We start from the raw sequence: 24,741 nt of genomic DNA on the forward strand, positions 1-24,741 counted from the left end.
GTGCTGAGTGTTTTTTACTCACCAAGCAGAAAGGAGAAGGCTGCGGGTGGTCCCTCACCGAGGCACCCGTGAAAGAGAAGCTAGAATATGTCCCTATGTAAACACGAACATAAAATATCGCTTTGAAATATCTCTGAGCCCAGATTCTCTTCTGCCTGCGTGTTTGACTCTGTATAAGTGGAACTCAGCATCCTGCTACCAGCTGACAGCGCAGCCCATCTGTCTCTCTCTAAACCCCAGGCCAGTTACTCCTCGTTGTTTTTGCATGTTTCCATATTGACTAGTGTGGCATCCACACACGTATATAAAAATATTGTGGAGGAAGTTGCACATCTCTTCCCCTGCCTCCTCTGACCTTGGTCTCTGTTTTCTCTTTTCTTCCTAAAGAAAATATTTGCTTGTTCTGTTATCTCTGAACAAGATCTTTTCCCCAGGTGTGGCAGTGATGAAAGGAAAATTAATTTCTCATACCCTCTTCCTGCTGGTGGAGAGAACATCTCCCTGAGCTGAAAGGGGAGACAGTCTTAATGGATAGCTCTTGCCTCGTCAGCATTAGGTGCTCTTACAGGAGAGAGAAAATAGCTAGAGTAATGTAAACCTTTTATTAAGGAACACAGACCCATCCCAACCCTGCCTGCTCTCAAGTTGAATTAGAATCCCAGCTCTCGGCGCAAGCAGGCTGAGATCAGGGAATGTTTCAAAAGGATGGGGCTGAGATCTGAATGGCCTCTTCATCCCTGCAGATTATAGAGGAACCGGGCAAATCTCAATCGCTTCAGATGACTTTGAACGTCCAGGTTTGCCTGACTCCATTAAACAAAGTGAAACTCATCCGCTATGAACCGACTATAAACCAAAAACAGGGGGGGAATAAATCAATAAAATAATCAAACCAGCTGCCGTGTGAAAACGCTGAGTTCTTCCCAGCTGTAGGAATAAGTAGAGAGGGGCCTGGCTTGCAAAGTTCCCCAGTACTCCTGGGGGTTCAGCTCTGGGGTTTTCATTCGGGCTGATCACTAGAAATAATTAGGGATGGTCAAACCAGTTAACACAAAACCTTTTGGACCCTGCTGTGGCCGGGTACTGTGACACAGTTAGAGCTGCCGTGGAATCAGGATCTCAGCATTTGTTCTGGAGCAAAAACCCTTGAATTTTTAGGGAGAGTTTATTAAGTCGAGAGAGCCTGGGACGGGAAGCTTTCTCCAAGGGTGTTGCCGTCACTCACAAAAGACTTGTCCTGTTTCATAGCCCCAGCAGTCTCCACTGGTCTCCCCCTTTTCATGAGTGCGGCCTTTTTATCAGGAACAAACGCTGGAGAAGAGAAGCCATCAGAGAGCCCGCTCGCCGTGTGCATTGGTGGCAACGGGCAGCCTACAAAGAGCCTCTGCACTGACAGAGGTGGTCTGTTCAAAGTTCTCATTTGTATTATAGCTGTACAGTGTGTGCTGGAACTCTGGAGAGACTGAGCTGTCGCTGAAGAGTCCACAGCTGGGTTGTATTGTTCCTATGAATTCCATTACACACTAAAATCCTGGGATCTCTGTCCTCCCGCCATGGGGCATGAGTAACTCCCATTGAAGTCAGTGGCACTTGGCTCCATGGGGAAGAAACTCAGACCCTCACCAAAGATCCCACAATAAAATAGGAACATGAGTGCACAGGGGATACAATAGGGATTTCACAATGTCCCTAGAAACCTGGGCTCCTGCCTTTATGTCTGTATGTGGCAGTGATGTAAACTGGTACTGAGCCAACCATTCATGTTGCAGTACAGAGAGTTTAGCTATATCCTTAGCTACATGGCAGGTTGTTCGTGAAACATGTTTCATTTTTTTATCAATCAGTCGGTTAGGGTTTAGATACAAATGTAACGCTTGTAGCTGGCTATGCGGGAGTGTCCAGGATGGGGAGAAGGTGCATGCGGGCTTTGGCTCCTGTTATTCGCTTTAAATGGTAAGAGGCCATGGAGACATAGCGTGATTTGTATGTGGTAGCAAAAACCCTCTTGATTCTTCACTGTACTATACCGGTTTGACACTGGTGGAACTCCATTACCTTCAGAGGGACTTTACTGGTGTAGAACTGAAGTGACGCAAAGGAGAGAAACAGACCCCCCAGGCTTCATCACAGCCTAACTTTGTATCCTGCCTCTCACACCCATCCCCAGCTGTTTTGGATGGAGAAATCATTTGTATTCTGGCTACAGTGTTACATTTTGTGGCAAGCTGGAGACTGTTAACCACCTAGAGTCTGACCAAATGTGCTTGAAGCTTTTTCTGTTTTGGCCAAGTCTTGGAATCTCCCTTCGTCAGTTGTCATTCAGTCCCCAAGCAAAAGTTTCAGTAAAACCAATTACTGAGTAAGGACTTCAGCAATGAAGGCCCGATCCAAAGCTCATTGAAGTCAATGGTCAATGGGCTTTGGATCAGGCCATTAGCCAATGATGCAGTTGAAAATAATGTGAGGGGAGAAAGGGGCATGACGCAACTACTCAGAAGACAGCATACAAATGACTTGAGCAAGAGAGAGGTTGTTGGTCCAAATTGCAATTGACAAACCTGGACTCCTGAACCCCATCCGTTGCTTGTATATTCTTGCTAAGAAGCCTGAGGCGAGGCATGGGGAACTGTACAAATTGTTCGTAAAACTTCTGAGGTTTGGAGGCTGGTTTAAGTTTGCTTCCAGAGGTGTCATAGGACGCTTGAAAGTGTACGAGACAAGGGCAGCTCCAGATTCCTCTCCAGCATGAATGTGACGGCTAGTCCAAGACAAAGGACTCTGGCTGAAGTAGAGACCTTCAAGATCACTGCCACCAGGCCCTGGGGGGAATTCTTTCCTCACCCCCACACCTCTGACATACATCTTAGACTGGGCAGGGAGGATGACTAATTCTGTTCCCACATGCCAGGTATGAATACCTACCATTGCTCACCCACACGCAGCACACCAAGTGCCTGGCAGAGAGAAACCAAAAAGAGAAAATCCACTTTTTTTTTTCCTTTCTACTATTCTCCTTAACATTCCTTTCAGAGCGTGTCCTTCACATGTGCAACGGTACTAACAGCTAAAGTGTATGTTGCTATTATTTACAACCTCCAATAGTGTGCTAGGTACTTTACAGGAGAAGTAAACCAGGTCCTTGCTTCAAAGAGCAACAATCAAATGTTAGAGGCTAATATTGCTGCTGTTGGTAGGGATTATACAGCTCCATTTAGCTGATCAGACCTGGCAGCTGGCAGCCACATTCTTTTCTTTTCTTTAACTAGTTTACTACTGGTTTAAAAACGCCAGGCTATTTTTGCAAGAGAATGAAATCTGCTTCCCGCCCCCTACAGAACAGGCATTGCAAGTCTCCCTTGTACCGCCCCCTGCCAAAATGTTCTAGTCCTGACCTGGAGAAGCAAGAGGGCACATTCATTCTCCACTCCGCAGGCAGTTTTTTTCTGTTAAATCTGCCCAAAGGTGCCAATTAGCACCAGCTCTGGTGATGGATTGTGATTATTAACTGTTGTGGTTACTTACGTAACACCATAGCTACGTGTGGCACTTCACAAAACACACAGCTCCAGATTCTCTGTGCTGGCTGATCTGCATTTGATGTCAGATCAGGAATGGGAGAGCAAAGGTGGGTTTATGCCTTAGCAGCACTCTGGTCCTGACACGGGGCTGAGACCTTTTTTGGCCTCAGATTCAACTTAGGGTGTGTCTACACTGCAACTAGGAAGTGTAATTCCCAGCCTGGGTAGAAATACATGTGCTAGCCCACCAAAAATAGCAGTGTAGTTACGATGGCACCTGCAGCAGTTCCAGCTAGCTGCCTGGATACATACCTAGGACCTTGTATGGGAATGTACTCGGTGGCTAGCCTGATCGGCTATTTTTAACATGCTAGCTCAAGCAGCGCTAGCACGAGTACATCAGCCTCATCTGGGAATTACACCTCCAGCTCTGGTGTAAACCTCACCTTAGAGGAGCTTCAGAGTTGCTCATAGCTGTCTGTGCTTCCTGGGTGATTCCAGCCACAGAGAATAGGTAGAATACAGAAGCACTCTGGCTATGATTATTTTCTGCCTAGAGATACTTGCTTCTCCAGGGGCTGGGAGCGGCAATGGAGAGTTGCCATTATGCAAAGAAAATCCGCAGGAGGCACGTTAAGATGGATTTGCGGCCCTATGCCCTGCCAGAGCCATATAGAGGGGCCAAGAATGTGGCCCACTATTGAGTTGTGGACAGATATCCATTAGAACGTGAACTGATACCACCAACTCAAGCATTGTTGGCCACCAAGCAAGCATTAGTTGAAGATGACAGATTTCAGTCACTACCAGCCATGGCTGCATTTGAACTAGCAACCTAGCAACAGGGTTTTTAGCTGCAAGATGATATGAAGGTTAAATGGGACCTTTCCCATTAGGCAAAATAATTTATTGCAGGTGAAACAGTCTCAGAGCTGCGGTGAATTAGGCTGTACGTTACTCATGGATAATTACTGTTCGCTGATGTTTCCCTTTTTATGTACCTATTATTTGGGCTTCTAAATAAGGCAAGAAGCCCCAGGAATCTCCCAGGAATAACAAATGCATTTTCTTTGCTTGATTGAGGAAAGAAATATTGGACAGGCATGTGTTATGCAACAACTTAAAAATAACTCCTTTGTAAAACTTGGACTGAGCCTTGAATACCACAAGAGAGGCAGAAATATGTTACCTGCATTTTTATCAGCAGCATCAGCTAGTCCAGTTTTCTCTATTACTTTTGTAACTATTGGCCTGATCAGTTGCTGGGCACTTAGTTTTATATCTTTAATATCTTTTGTGTGGGATTCAAATACCAAAATTAGATACGTTCATGGAGGATAGGTCCATCAATGGCTGTTAGCCAAGATGGTCAGGGATGCAAACCCAAGCTCTGGGTAGTCCTAAATCTTTGACTGCCAGAATATGGGACTGAACAACAGGGGATGAATCACTTGATAAATTGCCCTGTTCTGTTCATTCCCTCTGAAGTCTCTGGCACTGGCCATTGTTAGAAGACAGGATACTGGGCTAGATGGGCCATTGATGTGACCCAGTGTGGACATTCCTATGTTCTGTTAAAGTTGGAACTCAGAGTCAAATCAAATGGGGATTGAAAACAGAGCTAGATTGGCATTGCAATACTGCTCTGCCCTTAGTACCACATTTGGATAGGACACCAACGGGCCCTATAGAAAACCCTTTTTGGCATATAATGGCTTACATATATTCTGAACAAAGAGAGGAGCCTATGACACCCTGAGCAAAATTAACCTCTCAGGCCTGATCCTGTTCATTGTGGCCAAGGTTTTTAAAAGTGACTAGTCAGGGGTTTTTGTTTGTTTGTTTGTTTGTTGTTTTTGTTTTTGAGGGGGTGGGGAGCTACCTGAGACATCTAATAGGGGCGTGGTTATCAGGGAGATAATGCTCGGGACTTTTGAAAATCGGGCCTCTTTAGGGTATCTCAAGCTGGGCATCCAAAATCATTAGTCATTACTGAGAATCTTGGCCTCTGAAATGAAATACAATTAACTGGATCATTGGTTCACAGTGCTTGTTTTTAAGTATGACCAGTTGCAAATGTAATGACAATAGAAGAAGTTAGCTCATGATGGGACTTTAGCTGGGTGGAGAGAGGCCAGTGGAAATAGGTTCCATCTGGTTATTAAACCATTAAATAACCACAAGTGATCTCCTAATAGGACTTGTCATAATTTGAAGTGGATTAAGGCAAGGCACAGAGCCCCTACAGAGGGAATCCTGACAGAATATTCCTTTGGAATAGACACATCATCTCCCTGCACAACTGACAACAAGCGCAGATACATTGTATGCATGAGAACACCCACATATGCTATTAGGAAGCAGTATCCTCCAAAGAGAGGCTCAGGACTCTGTGATTTTTTGGTGCCACTCTCCTAAGAAGAAAAGTTCAGGATAGCAGAGAGGTGGTTTAGCTGAGAAAAGAGGAATCTCAAAACCTCTGTGTGCACCCAGGTCTTGATCCCAAACCCACAGAAAATCAATGGACAGTCTCCACTTTGGATCAGTCCCCTAGAGTATCCGCTCGCAGGGCTCGGTTTCCTCACGCTGAGTGTTTTGCATCTCTTCAGGATTACACAGAAACATTAGAGTATTAAATTCTGAAAATGAGGCCTTGACTCAGGATTGCTGAAAGGAAATCCTAGAGGTCACGTCTGGATTCAAAGACTCTACCTTGCTAATGACCTCAACCCTGGAGGGACTTTCCTCCCAGGGACATGCTCAGAGGTGCAGGATTGATCTTAAAACCAATTGAACTTCAAAACCAATCTGCAGCTGAACCATCTATATGCTGAGTCCTGCCTGGAAGAGCCTACGGACCATCACAGGGTCCCCATCATTTCTGCCAAGAGCCTTTTTCAATTTAAATTAATAGGGTCTGAATCAGGCATTTCCCAGGTAGCGAAGTTGTCAAAATCAAGTTAAAACACTGATAGCCGTCTTGTCAGTGGAATGCTTTGTGCAAGGGAAAGAAATGTCAACATCATTAAAGGGGTGAGTAATAAAATGCTGGCCACCCATCTTGGCCTTAATATCTCAAAATTATAGATCAAAGCTAAAGTTCAGCAGTGACTTGCTGATGATGGCCCTTCCGAGCTCCAACCTGCCTCCCGGTTGGTTTGCTCCCATCTCAAACTGACACACTGTAGTTGGGTAGCTGATTATTTGCCAGATCCCCAGCTGGTTTATACCAACTGAAGATCCATCCTGATACATTTTAGCTTCCAGACCGGTGCTGGGTCAACTCCTAACAAACCCCTCTCTCTGAAATTGCCGAGACAGAACTTCATAGGGAACTGTTCTAATTGAGAGGCTCTCATACCTTAAATGAACATCACCTGAAACCGTGCTCAGGAAACAAACAAAACAGATTCCTCCCTCCCACCCCCGGCTTCTTTAATAACCTCCAAGTGCTGAGCCCCTTAACCTATATACTTCCATAAAACTGCCTCTCGGGCACAAACTCCCATCTAAGACTTCGGACCTCTAACAGTTACTTTATCCTGGAATTTGTAACTCAATCCCATTAAGAAGCTTCAGAAGGAGCTTGTCATCTTCTAAAGAAAAAATTTTATTTTGTTTAACCAATAAATTTAAAAATTGTCCATCAGTGTTAAAAAGTTTGTTTAAAAAAACAAACAAGAAATATCTTGGTGACCTTGGCTGCAAACTTTGTTTTTTACTAAATTTGCTACTGTGTTTTAAATTGGTACCAGGGCAAATACTTGTACGATTATATCAAAGTCTGCTGGAGTTAATCAGTTGCATATATATGTTTGCTACTTTAAAGCCTCATGTGTTTGCATGAAGGAAGAAAATGGTCTATTTAAAGGAAAAGTTTCAGTGGTTTAATGTCCAAGTTATCTGCTAGCAATGTACATGGGGCTCAGCTTTCAGAGTTAGGTTGCTATATTAACGTGCGCATTACTGCGTTTTGACCACTCAGAACAGCACCAGTTACGTATTATAGGAACCTACGTGCTGATCTGAGCACCAAGTGTAGAATGGACATTTTAACCTAGGTTGGAAATTGAACTCGTTTTTTTTGTTACACCAGTGTAAATCTGGAGTAAGGTTACTGAAATAAGTGGAGTTACTCCTAATTTATGCCAGTGTAACTGACAGTAGAAACTGTACCATAGCTGTCTATCTTTAATCTTGTATTCACGGGTGTCATTGTTTCCAGTGGTATACAAAAGCATGTTATGTGCAAATACCTGTTTCTAATTGATTTGATCATTGCTTTATCGTTAATATCTGCGACATTGTAGACGAGACATGTGGAGGCTCCCTAGCATTGTGGAAGTGGGGAAGATGTTGACATTGACGAAGTACTAGAACTAGCTTGCCAAGACAGAGTTAGAAAAGAAAGTTGGCTGAGGATCTGGTCTAGTTTCTGTTGAAGTCAATGGAAAAGTCAGACTCACGGTTACTAGAACCACTTGGTAATACAAAAGGTGCTACACAAAGTACTCAGTTGAGATGAAAACTTGAGGCATTCTTGTTATTTCCCCCGGCTATGGTTAATACCAACTGCTGAGTTGATGAGCAGGACATGTGCACCTCTTATATACTGCATGGAAAACCACTGTCTATGTCAAAAGGGCAAACATGTTAGAATCCAAGGGCCAGATCCGTAGCTGGTGGAAATGGGCAGAGTGCTGTTGATTTCAATGGAGTTATGACACTTTATGCCAGCTGAGGATCTGGACCCAAAGTTTGATTGTTGGAGTTCAGAGCAAGGCACCCAGGAATAGAATAAAAGGCAAATCAATTAGACTAATTAATGTCTATCAGATCAGACAAAAATCCATGTTTTTGTTTGTACATCCACTTGTGTGGGGTCTAGGGGGAGGTGTCAGCCAAATCGAACTCTGCCTGTGTAAGTGTGACCTTGGGAGGGGAGATTGAAACACATTCTTTGGAGACAGGAGGTATGACTGGCAAGGATATAACATTTCCAAGTCCAAATGGTCCAAGTTGCTCAGGCAGTTTGTTAGAGGAGACTTCGTTTCTCTGCACTGTTCCTTCCAGGTGGCTAAGAATTTCGATCAGGCCAGGGAATGGAATGAGTGAGGACTTTTTTTTTCGAAATGGCAACTGCCTAAATTTCAGAAGCGGCATATGGTTCTGCACAAATAACTGCCTCTGATGCATAAACATCACACGTTGTGCAAGCTGGTAGGAGATGAGGTAGCTGGTAGAGCTTGGCAGGACGTAGATTCAGTTCCGGTGCAGTTGGATACTTTTGCATTTGCAAACATCTGCCCATGTTCGTGAATGGTTTATAAACATCAGCTGATGATCAGGCTGCAAACAACCCCTATGTCGTCCTCCCACTGCTCTTCCAAGAGGTGCCCCATGGACTCTGGAACCCTCTTCAACCAACATACGTTTGCTGTATTGAGGCCACTGTGTGGCCTGTGTATCCCTCCTGAGTTCCCGCAAGACGTCGGGCAGGGATGTGTGACTGTTCTGCTCCCCAAGCTGGTTCATTTTGGGAGTGAGGATGAAAGATGCCTTACATGGTTTCGGCTTTCACCAGTACTTAGTGTTTTTAGGGTGGGGAAGCAGTCTGTACCCCATCACCTCTCCTTCCTGCTCCCTATTCTCACTTCCAAACTGGCTTTCTATGGAACACAGCACCCCATAATCCCTAGGGTAATTATTAGGGAGACCCGTCTGCACCATAGCAAGTGCATGCTGCGGATTATAGGTTGGGGACAGGAGAGGCAGTGTGGTCTAATGGATAGGGCACTTAGTTGGGACTCAGGAGACAGGATTGTATGCCTTGTTTTGCCACTGACCTTGGGCATGTCACCTCACATCTCGGTGCCTCTGTTTCCCAACCTAACCTTTGTGTCTCTTGTCTATTTCAATTATAAACTCTTCAAAGCAGGGGCTGCTTTTCACTACGTCTCTGTTCAGCACCCAGCACGAATGGGCCCTGATCTGTGCTGGGGCCGCTAGGTGCTACTGTAATAATAATTTTATTAATAATAATTCATAAATAATAAGGCTACTCCTGAGTGAATCTCAGCCCAAACAGAGCCAGTATTCATCCTTGCCACTCTGTGAAACTCTTAGTCCGTTCAGGTTTAATTTGAATTTCAGGCAGAGGGACAGGGTAAAATCCGTCCAGTCATCTCCAATCTTTACTCCACAGGCCTGTCAGGTTTATTTAATCCTGCCACTAACTTGTTTTGCTCTCCCTGGTGAACAGTAAAAGCCAGCGGACGGCGCATGAGCCCAATCCTCCCGTTAGAGCCAAGCCTATCTTCCATAGAGAGAAGAATCTCAGCAGGAGCCTCCTTGGCATTCGTTTCTTCTAAATCAACTTTGTGCCAAGGAAACAGGCGGGAGGCTTGTTTTGAGGCCCTTGCATCTGCCATGTCGCTTGGCTTATGCAAACAGCGAAAGATCTGACGGCAGCTGAAATAATAGACAAGTGCAAGAACTCGAGATTTTTGACGTCCTTCTTTTGTTTACAAAATTCCATCACCTCCCTCCCAGCTTCAAAATCAGACAGGAATTCTCTTCATTGTCTTGTACCATGCCTCTCATACCACTTTTATTTAAGAGAGAGAGAGAGAGCTTACAGAAGAGGGGAAAACAGCTCTGTTTGTACAGTCAATAACAGGTGTGATCAATATGTCCTAAAGTGACCCTCTCCCCTGGGGCCATCTGTTATAGGAAGAGCTTTTATAAGCACCCTAGGCTATGGGAGCATGAAAAGCCACAGTGGCACTTCCGAGATGCTCTTCCTCTTGCAGTGGAAGTAAAGTCTAATGACCCTAGCTTCAAGCAGAAAGGATGGGGCAGCTCTCGGTAATCCAGGAGCATGGTTGACCACAGAAAAAAGAGATTAGTTGATTCTCTACTACTTTATTAAACCTCGTTTCTTGACCTGAGCTCAGGACCGATCCTGCGGAGCATCATCTCTGAGCTACAGAGCTCCCTCAGCTCCCATTAACTTAAATAAGGCCTCTTATTTTGGTGCCTAAATATGGGTTTGAAATAGCATATGAACTTGGGCAGAGCACTTCTACCTGTGCCTCTGTTTTCCCTCCCATTACCTTGTCTGTCTTGCCTATTTAAATGGTAAGCTCTTTGGTAGATAGACTGTCTCTCCCTGTGGGACCTCACTATGCCTTGCACAGTGGTACCTGGATCCCAATTGGAGCCATTACTGTAGTGTAGGTAATGAATAACAATCACATTAATCAAGAGGAGCAGTGCAGACTTATCTAAGTTCTCCTGCCAATATACCTCAAGGAAAGGAGGAATTTAGTCTCTATGGGTCAGATTTTTAGGGGTATCTAGGCACCTAACTCCCATTAAATCTTACCCTATCTCCATTCCAATTTGTGATCAGACACCTACTCCCATGGAAGCCAATGCGGAAAACTGCCATTGGTTTCAGTCAGTCAGGATCAGGCTTCCCGTGGCCAGTTGTGATAATTCTTGTGGCACTTGGACCACTAGAAGCTGGAATGAGACCCCCCCCCATCTTGTTTCAGCCTGAACATGGCTAACTCACTAGTGTAACATGCACTGTGGGGACTTCAGGACCATGGACCAAAGCAGGGGATGGGTATAACAAATATGAACATGGCAGAAATTTCAAAATGGCGGGAAAGGGGTTCCTTGCCTGGACTCAGGTTTTCATTATACAGGACAGCCACATAGTAGAGCTAATCAAAATGGCAAAATACTGGGCAGCTCTATGTCTGTGGAGAATCTTCAGCTCCTCAGGATTCAGGCTTTGTGACCATGGTTGGCCCACCCTAGAGCAGTTGGTCCAAGGTGTAGCAACCAAAGAAAGTCAAGGCCACAGCTGGTCACTGCCAGCTGGCTTCTTGCTTTGCTGGGCTAGGCTTCATCGCCAAGGAAGAAAACCAAGGGCAAAGGTGCTGGAGGAAAGCAAGGCTCCAGCTGGGACATGTGGAAGGAAGGGCTGGTTCGGGGGTGAGAGGAGGGCTGAAAGAGAGAGTCTGTTCAGAGAACAAAGTCTGCGGGGGAGCAGGACCCAAACTTTTGGTGGATCAAGTCCCCATTTAGGAGCAAATAAAGGCTGGGCCTTCTTGGGAACACTTAAGGTGTTGCGGTTACAGAGCTTTCCTTCACCCCTCCCACACACCCTTGCTGGAGGCAGCCATAATTTGGCTGCAGGTACTCAAGACATTTGGGTGCAGTGGCTCTCCGCCTTCTCCTTACATGATAGGAGCACCTGGCTAGCCTTCCTTGCAGCATTCATTACTTTTATGGAACTCCATGCTCTCTAGGGGCAGAAGCTGGGATGGTCTCTAAGAAGATTTTCAATTTCATGGCAAAGAGGGAACTTTATAATTAAAAATCTATCTATCTATCTATCTATCTATCTATCTATCTATCTATCTATCTATCTATCACTTATGCTACTAAAAACACATTGGCCCTTGAAGTGGGAAGAGAGGGTGCAGGGAGCTGCTTTCCCTCAGTGTAACCAAACAGGAGACATCTAGAATGGGGCTGATTTCCCTTGCAGAGTAGGAGAGGCAGCTAGTTTGGCCAAAGGTGCTGAGTACCCTAACAGGGACATACCCAGGCATGCCTAGGGTGCAACCCTAGCTCCTGCCCATCTGCAAACATTCAGGGGAGTGCGCGCTGCAACTCAAAAATCCACAATCCCTCATGTCTAGGGCTCTACCAAATTCACAGCTATTAAAAACATCATGGGCCATGAAATCTGGTCTTCCCCTGTGAATTCTGGTCTTTTGTGTGCTTGTACGCTATACTATACAGATTTCACAGGGGAGGCCAGCATTTCGCAAACTGGGCATCCTGACCCAAAAGGGAGTTGCAGGGGGGTCCCAAGGTTATTTTAGGGATGTCACAGTGCTGCCACTCTTACTTCTGCACTGCCTTCAGCGCTGGGTGGTCGGAGAGCGGCGGCTGTTGGCCGGGCACCCAGCTCTGAAGGCAGCACCCCGCCAGCACCAGTACAGAAGGAAGGGTGGCAATACCGTACCATGCCATCCTTACTTCTGCGCTGCTGCTGGCGGCAGCTCTGCCTTCAGAACCGGGCTCCCGGCCAGCAGCCACAGCTCTCCAGCTGCCCAGCTCTGTGGGCAGCAGCGCAGAAGTAAGGGTAGCAGTGCCACAACCCTCCCCTACAATAACCTTGCGATCAGCCCACAATTCCTTTTTGGGTCACGACCCCTACAATTACACCACCATGACATTTCAGGTTTAAATGGCTGAAACCATGAAATTTACAATTTATAAAATCCTATGACTGTGAAATTGACCAAAATGGACTGTGAATTTGGTAGGCTCCTACTTATGTCGCCACTACATGGGCAGGGAGCTCCGCCCCATCATCCCGGTGGCATCATGGGGCCCTTTCAATGTTATAGGAACACTCTGGCTGACACGAACACAGGGAACGTGGCTAACAAGGTCACTTCTGAGAGACAAAGTGAAAAAAAAAACCCTCAAGTGCCCACCCTCCCCAATAGAAAGAGAAAAAGAAATAGAAGACCTCTATATCTCAATCTCCAAATATCTCCCTTGCTGCTGGAGAGAGGAAAAGCAGCCCTTGTGGTATTTCAGATGGTGTATTCTAATTCCTCCTCTAAACAGAGGAGTTGAGTCAATGCTTTTCAGTAATAGTGCCTCCCCCTGAGCGGAAGCCAGAGCGATCAATACCCTTTAGTCAGTTCTGGAAAAGGTCATTAAAAGACCATAGGTATAAATTTGAAAGAGCAGTTGCTCGCATCCTTAACATTAAAGATGCTCTTCAGCCTCAATTCCTTAAGTACCATCATGTGAAACAGCCATGCATCAGAACGGACGGACAGAGAAGTGGAAAGAGTGCATTATTGTTATTACTGTCCCATCGGATCGGTAGGAAGGCAAATGGAAAAAATAAATGGTCAAAATCTTGCTTATATCAATGCCCCCCAAAATCTTGTCTTGTTGACAACTCCAGATACACAAACCCGAATATCCACTTGAGTGCTCATTAATGTACCTGACACATGGAAGAAAATGCTTTTGTTAATCTATCTGTTTTTCTGTGACAGGTTTCAGAGTAGCAGCTGTGTTAGTCTGTATCTGCAAAAAGAACAGGAGTACTTGTGGCACCTTAGAGACTAACAAATTTATTTCAGCATGAGCTTTCATGGGCTACAGCCCACTTCATCGGATGCAGAGAATGGAACACACAGACAGAAGATATTTATACATACAGAGAATATGAAAAGGTGGACTTATCACCACGGCTTTGCATATTACTACGTATATCCACTTTAAAACACTCATGTTTCTCTCCACGTTTGGCACTCCAAAGGAATGCCAAAGCATTAAATAACCACACACGGATTGTGACAAACAGCAATGGATGAGTTAATGTAACTTAAGTCCGAAGTGAGAGGTTCTGAAATGCCACTCTTGGTAAGCCAAACTGAGTAGGAGAGTTGCCATCAATTGCAAAGTATTTGGCATGTTCGTGCTGCAAGTCCTAAGTCATGTGAGTTTAAAACTCCAGATCTACACTTAAAAACTTATATTGGCATAGCAATGTCAGTCAGGGAGTGAAAAAACATACCCCATCAACATTGTTATGCCAACAAAAAACCCCAGTGTAGACGCAGCTATGCCACAGAAGAGGGCTTCTGTCAACATAGCTAATGTCATTCAGGGAGGTGGTATTCTTACGCTGGCAGAAATACTCCTCCTCTTGGTGTACGCTGCATCTACACTAAGGGGCTATACAGGCTCCATAGTGTAGACATAGTCTTTGAGTTTGTAGCCCAGGTGTTGCTCCACCTCAGGAACATCTGTAACCAGCGTCTGCCTGTTGTATCCAATTGGAAGAGTCACTTGGAGCTGCCCACTTTCCCATTTCCCATCCTCTGTGGGTCACTCTGATCTAGCCTTGCTTTAGCTGGAAGTGCTAAATCTGCCTTTGACCACAGAGGTATCTGACAGACTGAATTTTCTTCTCTGTGGTGGATTATTAAGGTAGGGGGGCTTCTTAAGTTTGCTAGCAGTAGTATGCACAGAAGCACCTTCTGAAAAAACCAGAGTGATGGAAATAGGGAAGAAGATTGGTTTTGTGGTTAAGTTCTGGGCACTAGCTCAGTTCCTGGCTTAGCCTCCATATTCCTTTGTGACTTTAGGCAAACTATTTAATCTTTCTGTGCCTGAGGAGTGGTTCTATAGTTCCTAGTCCTCCACAGTTAGCAAAAAGGTCCAGGAGGTGTTTCAGTAGAGAAATGTCCTTTCTGCCTCCATCCCTAAAGCTAGACTGTAAGAATCACTTGCTCTGATGGGAGCCATCTGTTGTCAGATCATTTTCCACATGTGGGTAGCAGATTGCAGTGGGAAAACTCCCACCTCGTTTTATAACTAGTGGCTGGATTAAGCCAAATCACACTGGGACAAACAAACCCAGCCGTCATTCTTCCCTGACATACACATAACACTCTCCCTGTATTAACTCTTGCATTCAGCCCTTGACCGCGTAATTGTGCACACTCAGTCCTTCCTCCCTATGAAATTTCCTTCCCAGTCTTCTAGGCACACCCAGTCCTCTGCCCCCTATTCACTCATAAACATAATCCTCACCCCATGCTTAATGTAGTGCCAGTCCCTCTGCCATGACACTCTAGAACCAATTTCCCATCCCATCGCTTAACAAACATGGACTTTGTAAATCATTCTTTTCCTATGGAAATTCTAGTCTAGCCAAATTTTCCTTTGCTGGATGGGTTTTCAGTTTGTTTACTCATGCAGATGTGTGCACACAGAGAAGAGACACATACACACAGGCTGCACTCTGCTCTCAGAGGCATGTGCATTCAGCTATCGGTAGGAATTGCATGTGTGCCCAAGAGCAGAACGTGCGTGAGAGTGGGAGTGGGGGAGGTCCAAGCTCACAGAGAGTGGCCCATTCGCTTCGCTGGAGTGACCGCCGTTATTACAGCAGCCTGAACTGTTAACTCACAAATGATCTTTGTGAAGAATTTAGCGCCTTGCGTGGTTAGCAGAGCACAGGCAAAATTAGCCTTCATCATTTACAGCCGCAAAATGCACCCACATTTTTGCACCCACTAAATCAGCTGTAGGGGCAAATCTGGGGAGCAGGCTATTTCACTCTCAGATTTGTACCTGCAGTCAAGCACTGTAGTTAAGAGCTGCCGCTACTCAGATTTGTGCTTGCTTTTGAATTGAACGTGGAAGCATGTGGGCACAGATTACTCCCGCAAAAAGGAGGGTGCCTTGCTGAACACTAGTCCCATGTAATCCCATTCAAGTGACTCAGGAATGTTCTAGGAGCCTGATTGAATTAAGGACGTTTTCGGAGAAGCCCAGCCCCTTTTCAGCAGCCCCTTTGCTGACCTGTATTACTGACTGTATTGTGGTGCTCACGTACTGTTTCCTCTCTTGTGCCGTAGGGAGTTGAGTGAGAGCGTCGTGTATACGTACCAGGTTGCCGTTATTTCTGGGACAGAGGAGAGTGAACCCTCCCCCATGACTCTATATACTCATGGAAGTGGATACTGTGGAGATGGGATTATCCAAAAGTAAGTGTGGAGTAAGCAAATAGATACAGCAGTGCTGCCTCTATTGATCCAGAGATTGGGGTTAGAAGGAAATTACTGCCTCTCCTACATAATAATTACAGCTTTTGTCTTTGATACCTGATGTCTCCATAGCCTAGGCTGACTCTCAGAGGTAGAGAGACAAAGACCCACGTCTCTGATTATTACCAAGATGATAACATTTAATTGGAATTTAGTTAGGTCCTGCTGTCCTGACACCTTTATATATAGATAGATAGATATTTCTTAGTGTTAATTGCTGACAAAAAAAGAAATGTTCACAGCATCTTCGGTGCTGTCATTAAGTGAGAAGTCCCAGGTGGGCTGGCAGTTGATGGACAGCTGGCACATGGGAGGCCAGGTTTCCAGGGCAACTTCAGTGCGAGGTTGCTCTGAAGGCCGCAGGAGCTGGGATGCATTTGGAGGTGACAGATTTGGGCTCCAAGGGAGAGTGTTAGTCATTGTAGGTTCTCAATCAACTCCTTCCTCTTCTTCCCTGCTGATCGACAGGCCACTAATCATAAAAATAATTATTAACAATTGCAGTTTATTTTTACTGTATTGAATTTATAGCGTGAGTGGGACCTGCTCAAAAGTCTCCAGGTGCTTTAATAAAATGTAATTAATTAATGGCAGTATTAACAACAACCACAAGTCCAGTCCTGCAAACGCTGTTCATGGGAAGCAGAGCTTCCTGTCAAAACAATGGGACTACTTATGGTATCAAGCACTAGGCCTGGCAGCAAGTGTTTGCAATATCGGGCCCTAAAGGCAATGCATTCAAATTAAAAAAACCAAACCATTGATACACCTGGGGCAGCTGGGAAGAGAAAGAAAGAGATATCAGTTGTACTTTGTGTACCATTTCTCATACGGTTACGCTGCCAATTTTTTAGACAGTTGTGGCTTTGCCACACGGCTTGAGTAAGGGGTAGCGCAGATCAGGAATCAGACTGTGTCATGGTCTGGTTCTTCATTGCCACACTTGCTCCTGTGGGGTTTGTCGGGGGAGAGAGTCACCCATGCCAGTTCTTTTTGTGGTTCAGGTTGCTTCCCCCTCTGTGTTGGCTTAACGGCACTGGCTGGTGGGTTGTGGGAGCAGAGCCAGGATTCCATCCACTATCTGCCAAGTGCTCTCCATCCCATGCTGCTACCTGCAATCTGAGCACATGGAAGGCATTTGCACCTCCTTATTCCCCCGTGTGGGCACATTGCTGGAGCCACAATCCGGCCCTTTCAGAATTCCTGCCATTCCAGGCTGTCCTCTGATCCCACAGCTGCTGTCTTTCCCCCACCTGCTGAGTCATCAGCAGCAACCATAAAGGAAAGTGCTTATGTCCTAGCCCAGAAGCAATAGTGCCACCTACCTCTGAGGGAACATGAGGGGAAACCTTGTACCCTAGAATTGTAAAAGCTGGGGGATGGAGGAGAGAGAACAGATGTTTTGAGGGCATACAGCACTGAATTAAGCATCTCCAGGTTCTGAGACAGAAACTGAGAGAGGTCTGAGAAATGCAGCTGTTTTCCATCTGATCCCTCATTTTGTCTCCTGCCTGCAGAGATCTGGGGGAAGAATGTGATGACATGAATAAGATCAATGGCGATGGCTGCTCCCTCTTTTGTCAGCAGGAGCTATCCTTTAATTGCCTTGGTAAGTCTGGTCCGGAACCCCTTCCGCCCAGGGTGGGCAGCGCCTCTGTGCGTGGTGCAAGTGAAAAAGAAACAGCAACCTCAGTGACCTGTCTATGGGTTGCCCTAGAGGCAAGGGAAAAGGTGGGATTTGTGGGATTGACAGGCGTGTGTCCTTTCCCTGTTTCTAGTCCTTTGGATGGGAAATTGATTCTGGTGGTTTTGTAACTGGCTTGGCTTTCCAGCTGTGTTAGCGCCCGATCCCAAACCTATTGAAGTCAATGGGTGGCTTTCCACCCCTGCATAGGCTTTGGATCAGGCTGGATGACAGGATATGAACTGATCCCTTCTGGTAAACAGAGGAAAGAGTATCAGGGGAAGGGACTTGGAACAGAAGCAGCCCCAGCTGAGGTCACACCTGCTTTGAGATGCAAATCAATATCCGAGGATCAAAGGTCCAGCTAATCCCCTTTTTTCAGAGGTGAAAACTACTTAATCAGATTTTGTTTGCAAGCCTGGTTTGCCCTGATTAGCAGGAAATGTAAACACAATAGCCAGAAGATGTTCCAGCTCTCTGGGGACTGCAGAGTTGCAGTTGTGAGTTTAACATATTTATTAAATCCTTGAGGAGGAGAAGAGGGGGCAGGGAAGGGCAACGTAGGGCCCATCTACACTGCAGCTTCTGTGTAAGGCTTGGTCTGCACTACAGTTTATGGCAGCATAACTTATATCACTCAGGGGGGTGAATACCTCCCGCCCCAAGTGACATAAGTTACCCCCATATAGCACTGTCCACACTGATGCTTATATCCGCCTGAGAGCTCCCGCCACATAGCTGCCACCACTTACAGAGGTGGTTTGATTATGCCGACGGCCGGGAGAGCTTTCTCTCATCAGCATAGAGCGTCTTCACCAGATACGCTGCAGTGACGCAGCTGCACCACTCCAGCGCAGTATGTGTAGACGTGCCCTTACAGCACTGCGCTAAGAAACAGGGCTTTGGAGCGGAGCTCAAAGCTGGAGCGCAGAGCAGCTCTGGAGCAGTGGAGCTACAGGTTTTTGCCTGGAGCTGAAGCAGAACCGGAGCACAGCTCCAAAGCCCTGTTAAAAATCATGTTACAGCCTAGGCCAGCGACGAGCCTCGGTGAGCGTTTGGCTTGGATACTATTTCGACCCATCCAAACATCCTGAATCTGCAGAATCAGGCTGCAGATCACAAGACAACAGGTGTGCTCAGGTGATGTTCTGCAGTTCCGTAGCTGGTCCTATCTGGACGGACTGAGAGAGCAATCTACTGAACCATAGTCTATCTAACCTACTTTAGATTTCGATTTAGCAACCTACATCTGAGGATCCAAGGCACTGATTCAGCGATGCTTGGGTGCAAGCCAAATTTAAGCACATGAATAGCCCATTGAAGTCAATGAAAATACTCCTGTGCTTAAAGTTGAATGGGGCTCTTCACATGTTTACAGTTATGCACAGGTTAAGGAGCTCCGAAAAGGTTTGATTTGTGTTTAGTTCCAACAAAGTTTTGGGTTTTTCTATTTATTTATTTTATCCTGGTCACATGGCTCATCTCAAGGAATCATAGTGTGAAAAAATCCTGTCCTCTCACACTCTGGACAAAAAATCAAACTAAATACAATGCAAGTCCCATTTTTGCAGCTTGACGTATGTTTCAGTCTTGCTTCTATGAGTGTTTGGTGTTTTAGGGTGGGGTGGGGGGTTTGACCAGGGGGGCTTGCGAAAATGGAATTAGCTTTCAGAGCAGGCGTAAAGCTGTTCCTTTTTCATAGGCAGGTGCAGAGTTAAAGCTGGTGTTTTGCACCGGTGCTAGTTTTAGAAAAAAATCAAATCCGAACCCAGTTGTTGGTGAAATCATTAGTATGTGGATTCAGTAAGAGCCTGAGTCGACTTCACTGAAATCTACGGAAAGACACCAATTGGCTTCCATGGACTCTGGATTACCAGTGATGAGTGTCTAGACAGAGACAACACTGGTCTTTCAGCCAGCCAGACATATTTTAACACAAAATAAGACATTATCTTATTAGAAACCATTAAACCATTGGGGCAGGGGAAGGGGTTATTTTTTAAAACAAATCTTACGTATAATCAAAATACATAACTAAAAAGGAAGCACAAAGCCCTCTCCTTGAAAGCCTGATAACATCAAACCAAATCCTGCCAGCTGTAGTCAAGCAAAACTCTTCTTTGACTTCAGTCGGGTGTTTTGCTTGAGAAATGACTGAATGATTGGGCCCATGGCTTGAGGAATGGAAAAGAGGCAGAGAAACATGTGCATTTGATCTGTAATGTTACGAGACTAGCACATGTTGTGGCTCTGTAGAATAATAAATAATCTTTTCACATTGGACTACTTTTATATGGACATTACTGTGATAATATTTAGCTCTCTTTAGCACCGGTGAAGCAAACAACCCCTGCTTACCAAAGCCTTTAAAGGAATGTAGGCACATGCTTAAATGCTTTGCTGAATTAGGGTCTACGGTTATTGTCTACACTGCAGCTGGGTGCATGCCTCTCAAGACAGACTCAGGCTAGCTCTGCTCGAGATACTACAGCATGCTAAAACAGAAGTGTGGGCATTGTGCCATGGGCACCAGATAAGGCGGGCCACCCAAGCTTGGACCCAGGGGGTTGAGAGGGCTTAGACCACTGCCCAGGCCGCAGCATCCACACTGCTATTTTTAACATGCTATCTTGAGTGGAGCCAGTGGATGCTGATCTCAGAATTAAAAGGTGCTCTGAGGTCTCCATGACAGGAGGTTTAACAAGCGCGCACATTCACACCTCCGGAGAGACGACTCTCCTCACCTTGTTTGCTAGAGCAGAAATGCAATTAAGCAAGCAAACACTAGCAAGCTTAAATCTGCTGCTTTCCCTGCGTATCTCCTGCCACCAGGGCCTTTTTATTTTTGTCTCTGACAGGTTCACTTTGTTTTGTGTACATGGCACACAGCAGCTCTCAGGACGCTTTGCATTGGTGCCTATAACTCAGTTAGGCTTCTGCTTCTTTTTTTTTTGGTTTTGTTTTCCCTCATCCTCCCCCTTATAATCAGATAAGGCTGTGATCAATCCGCTTTGCCATGGGAGGAGTGGGGTGAACCAAGGAGAGAGGCGGGGGAGAAAGCTGTGTGGTCTTTACTGTCAGGCTGCCCTGGCCTTCTCAGAACACAAAGCCGAGAAAAGAAAACAGATAAGATTAATGGCATTTAGTTCTTGCAAGATGCTCTCACACCAAACTTAAGAGCGACAGTGGAATAAATAAATTAATTAATTAAAGCATCTGGCAGTGCTTCCTTTTAAATGGGATACTGCAATGTCATTAGCCCTTCTCCATCCCCTAGTTTATTCTCTATGCCCACATCCACCAGTGGATTTTTGCTCATGGAGCCCTTGTTCTTTCCCCACGGAGTTTGGAATTTGGTCTCTGGATGAAAGTTTCACCTCTCCTGTTAACAACATACTGCAGGAGAAAAGAAAATCAGAGCTTTGCCCCATTGTCTCACACACACACACACACCCTGTCCTGTAGTTGGATGGAGATCCCTGATTCGTTTCCCATTGACAGTGAGGCCTCGTGGCATGGAAGTGATTTGGGATCACTATGGACCAGAGCCAGGTTCAAACCAATTGCCTGAAGATGAGAGTCTCCATGTGCATCTTTTAATAAAACTTTACTTATCCAACTGGTCCTTACTTGCACGAGTAAAGGCCTGCAGTGGTGGGACACACATTCGCCTACCATTCTGAAGAAGGAGAAGGACATATTGGAAAAGGCACCAAAACATATCAAAGAAACCTGTGAGAAGATATTATGACAGGAGCATAGTAAAGGCTGAAAGACAAGTTTAAAAATGTCTTTAAAGGAGTTTCAGGTCCTGCATCTGCCCCTGAGTCTGTCTGGCAATTTGTGGGTTATTACAATTACATTTCCTATTATTCTTATTTATTACTTAACTTCCCCCTCACATCATGGTGAGAAAGGCCCATGTAAACAAGTCGGGAAACTGATTGCGCACCAAGGGCAGCAAAGCTTTGAAGTGTGACCGTAACTTGAAGCACATGATCAGTCCTATTGAAATCCTCATTACGCGTCTGCTGGATCAGGGCCTTGTGCTGTCAAATGCCAAAAAGGAAACAAACGCCAGGAAAACAAAGAGGATGATTTTTGGCTCCAATCTCTTTCAGTTAGTCATTTTCAGGGCTGCTTGGCACAGCAGTAGGTGAAAAACGTTCAGAGGGAGACGTGTGTTTTTTAAGTTGATGTTGCTTTAATACCGCTGCTTTTCAGCTTATGCTTTGGCATCAACTTCATCGTTCTACCTCTGTCGCCCTGGTCTGTCTCTCCCTGTTTGGAAAAGCCTCTCCTTCCACTTGGAAACTTCCCTTTTGTGGAAGATCCGTCCTTTACCTCGCCAATTTTCCATACATTAGGTGTAGCATTCTCCACGGTCCCATTGTCTGGAGACTGCATTGCATTCAGGGAAATAATTAATATTCATGATCTTGCTATCGCTATTTGGAGCATGATCCTCTAGGGAAAATGCAATGTTAAGTGAGTGACACAAACCTAATTTTATATGTCTTTTTTTTTTTGACAGAGAAGTAATGTGCTTAAAATAAATTGATGGATGACCATCCATATTCATTGTGGGCATGCTTTTAGAGTAGACTGAGCTCCCACCCTCCCCACCACCACCCACACACGCACTCCTGCACAGGAACATGTGGTTTTGACAGCTGACTCCACATCCCTGTACAGCAGCTAATGGTGCTTTTTTTTCTTTGGAGAACAGTAAAAAGGTCTTTACAAATCCAGCCAGGGCCTGAGTGCACCAATGGAGTGGAGGCACTCAGCCCCTTCCAGGATGTGCTCAATACCTCACTGAATCAGGCTGTATAAGAGCCGAAATGTGGACCAGGTACCTTGGGGAATTAATATTGCTGCTAACAAACTAATGTGGGTCTGTAGTAGAACCTCATAGTAAATGGAAATGAATTTGCTAACTGGAGCTATTCGGCCAAAATTCACACAAACCCCAGTATTCAGCTTCCAGCAAATAATGTGGAGCTCACCAGTTCCTCCAGCCCTTGAGAGCATGTGGCTGCACGGTCCAAGATGTGTAATTACTCATTTGGCAAGTTAGCAATAATACCAGTGTCCATTTTCAGGGGCTGTCATCATCAACAGGGCAGTTTTTAGGATGCAGACCAGTGGTTTGACTTTCTTTGTGAATGATGCCACTTGGCTTTTCCTCAGAGTTTTCTTCCCTGCCTCTAAAGCAAACAGGCAAGCTTCTGTAAGGTCCACACTGATAACTTTGTTTATGTTCAAAAATCTCCTTCCCCTGTGGCTATCACCCACTTCCACCGGAAACCCAACTAGCTTTTCAGTGTGATCTCCAAAAACCAGTGAATGAATCTGCACTAGTCCTCTCTGAAGTAATGGCATATCATCAGCTCCATTTCCATGGGCAGATAGAGGCACAAAGAGTTTCAATGATTTGCCCAAGCATATAGAGAGTTAGAGGTGGAAGCAGGATTAGAACTCAGGAGTATGTGGGTAGTTGGTTTACAGAAAAGATAAACAGCTTACTACTGCTGGCTAGCGATGGAAAATCTCTTCTAGCTCCAAAGACAGGCGTTTGTGTTTTTGGAGGTGAAGTATCACGATTTTAGTCCCACTCACTGCAGGTGAGTTGTAATGTTATCTGCAGTCTGTGACATAAAGATGAATTACATAGTTACTATGTTGAGCTCAGGCCACTAAATCGTACTGAAGATCCTAGTCACCTTGGTCAAAGGAGAAGCCCAGGGATGGCAGGCTGAGTTTATGGGAAGTAGCTGAATGATCAAACGCCTTGTGTTTGCCCTCTCAATTCAGAAGACACTCCAAGATGATGGTCACCTTCCTCCAAGCCTCCGAATATTCCCCAATAAAGTGTGACATCCACATTTACTTCATTTCTAAGAATGTCTATCTACCCGTTTATTTTGTTGATGAAAAATGTCACAAGTTACTGAGATGTGACTTTATTCAGTGCCGTTTCCATGCGTCCTATTCAATGAGTTTTCCTCTCTTCAGTTAAAACCTACAGAAAGGAAAATTCATCCGAGACTTTGTATTGAAAGAAGAAATTTAACTATCCCCAGTTTGGTCAAAATGAATGAGAGGGATGACGGACATCCTGGATTTCAGGCCATGCTACCCCTCCTCCCTGATGGCTTGATCCTGCTTCCACTGAAGTCAATGGTAAAACTCCCATTGATTTGAACGGTGCAGAATCTGGCCTCCAGTGCCCACCTTCAAAGGGTAGCCAGTGGAACCACTTCTTGTTTTGATACAGGAGCCTCTGGACAAATACCTGCTCGTCTGTTAATGCGAGTTCTTTAGCCAGATCTGCAGATTAAATGTAGCAGATTAAATAATCTAGTGCAGATTATTAACTAGTGGGTCCAGTCCTGGCTTTATGGAGGGCAATGGGTTTTGTTTGTTTTTTCCCCACTGATTTTGGAGAGACTGTGACTTGGCCTTAATAGGTCTGAATGTTTCCTCTGGTGATTGGGAAGACCTGTATGCCGACTGCCATCTCCCTACACCTCCGGGAGAGGGTCAAACAGACCTTTAGGGGTTAAGATTTAATGCCCACTCTGTTCCAAGAATCTGTTACTCTGAGACAATGTGTGTGCATTTTTGTCCCTTTTTTTTCTTTTGGGAGGAATAGCTATGAGGCATGAGGCTTGTTGTAGTTGGAACTGTCCCTAAATAAACAGCTGAGCTTAAAAATACTTCTTTTTTGTCCGGACTTTTAAAAAAAATAGTAGTTAATGTACAAAAGAAGACTATTCTGGTGCCAATCACTGTATTCTGAGCTGAAAACAGGAAGCTGCACTGGGTGTCTGTCCCCAGCACTTTGACCATTCTGCTTGGACAT

The 24,741-nt window shown here is 45.3% G+C and overlaps 1 protein-coding gene across 1 annotated transcript in view; it reads left to right on the plus strand.

The window, feature by feature from the left end:
• PAPPA (pappalysin 1) overlaps positions 1-24,741 on the plus strand; it is a 221,626-nt gene that overhangs the window by 94,874 nt on the left and 102,011 nt on the right. The window contains exons 8-9 of the mRNA XM_044992846.1: positions 16,001-16,129; positions 17,707-17,798. Of these exons, the coding sequence (XP_044848781.1) occupies positions 16,001-16,129; positions 17,707-17,798 (221 nt within the window). The remainder of the gene's footprint in view (positions 1-16,000; positions 16,130-17,706; positions 17,799-24,741) is intronic.

This window comes from Mauremys mutica, chromosome 18, assembly GCF_020497125.1.
Source record: "Mauremys mutica isolate MM-2020 ecotype Southern chromosome 18, ASM2049712v1, whole genome shotgun sequence".
Classification (NCBI taxonomy): Eukaryota; Metazoa; Chordata; order Testudines; family Geoemydidae; genus Mauremys; species Mauremys mutica.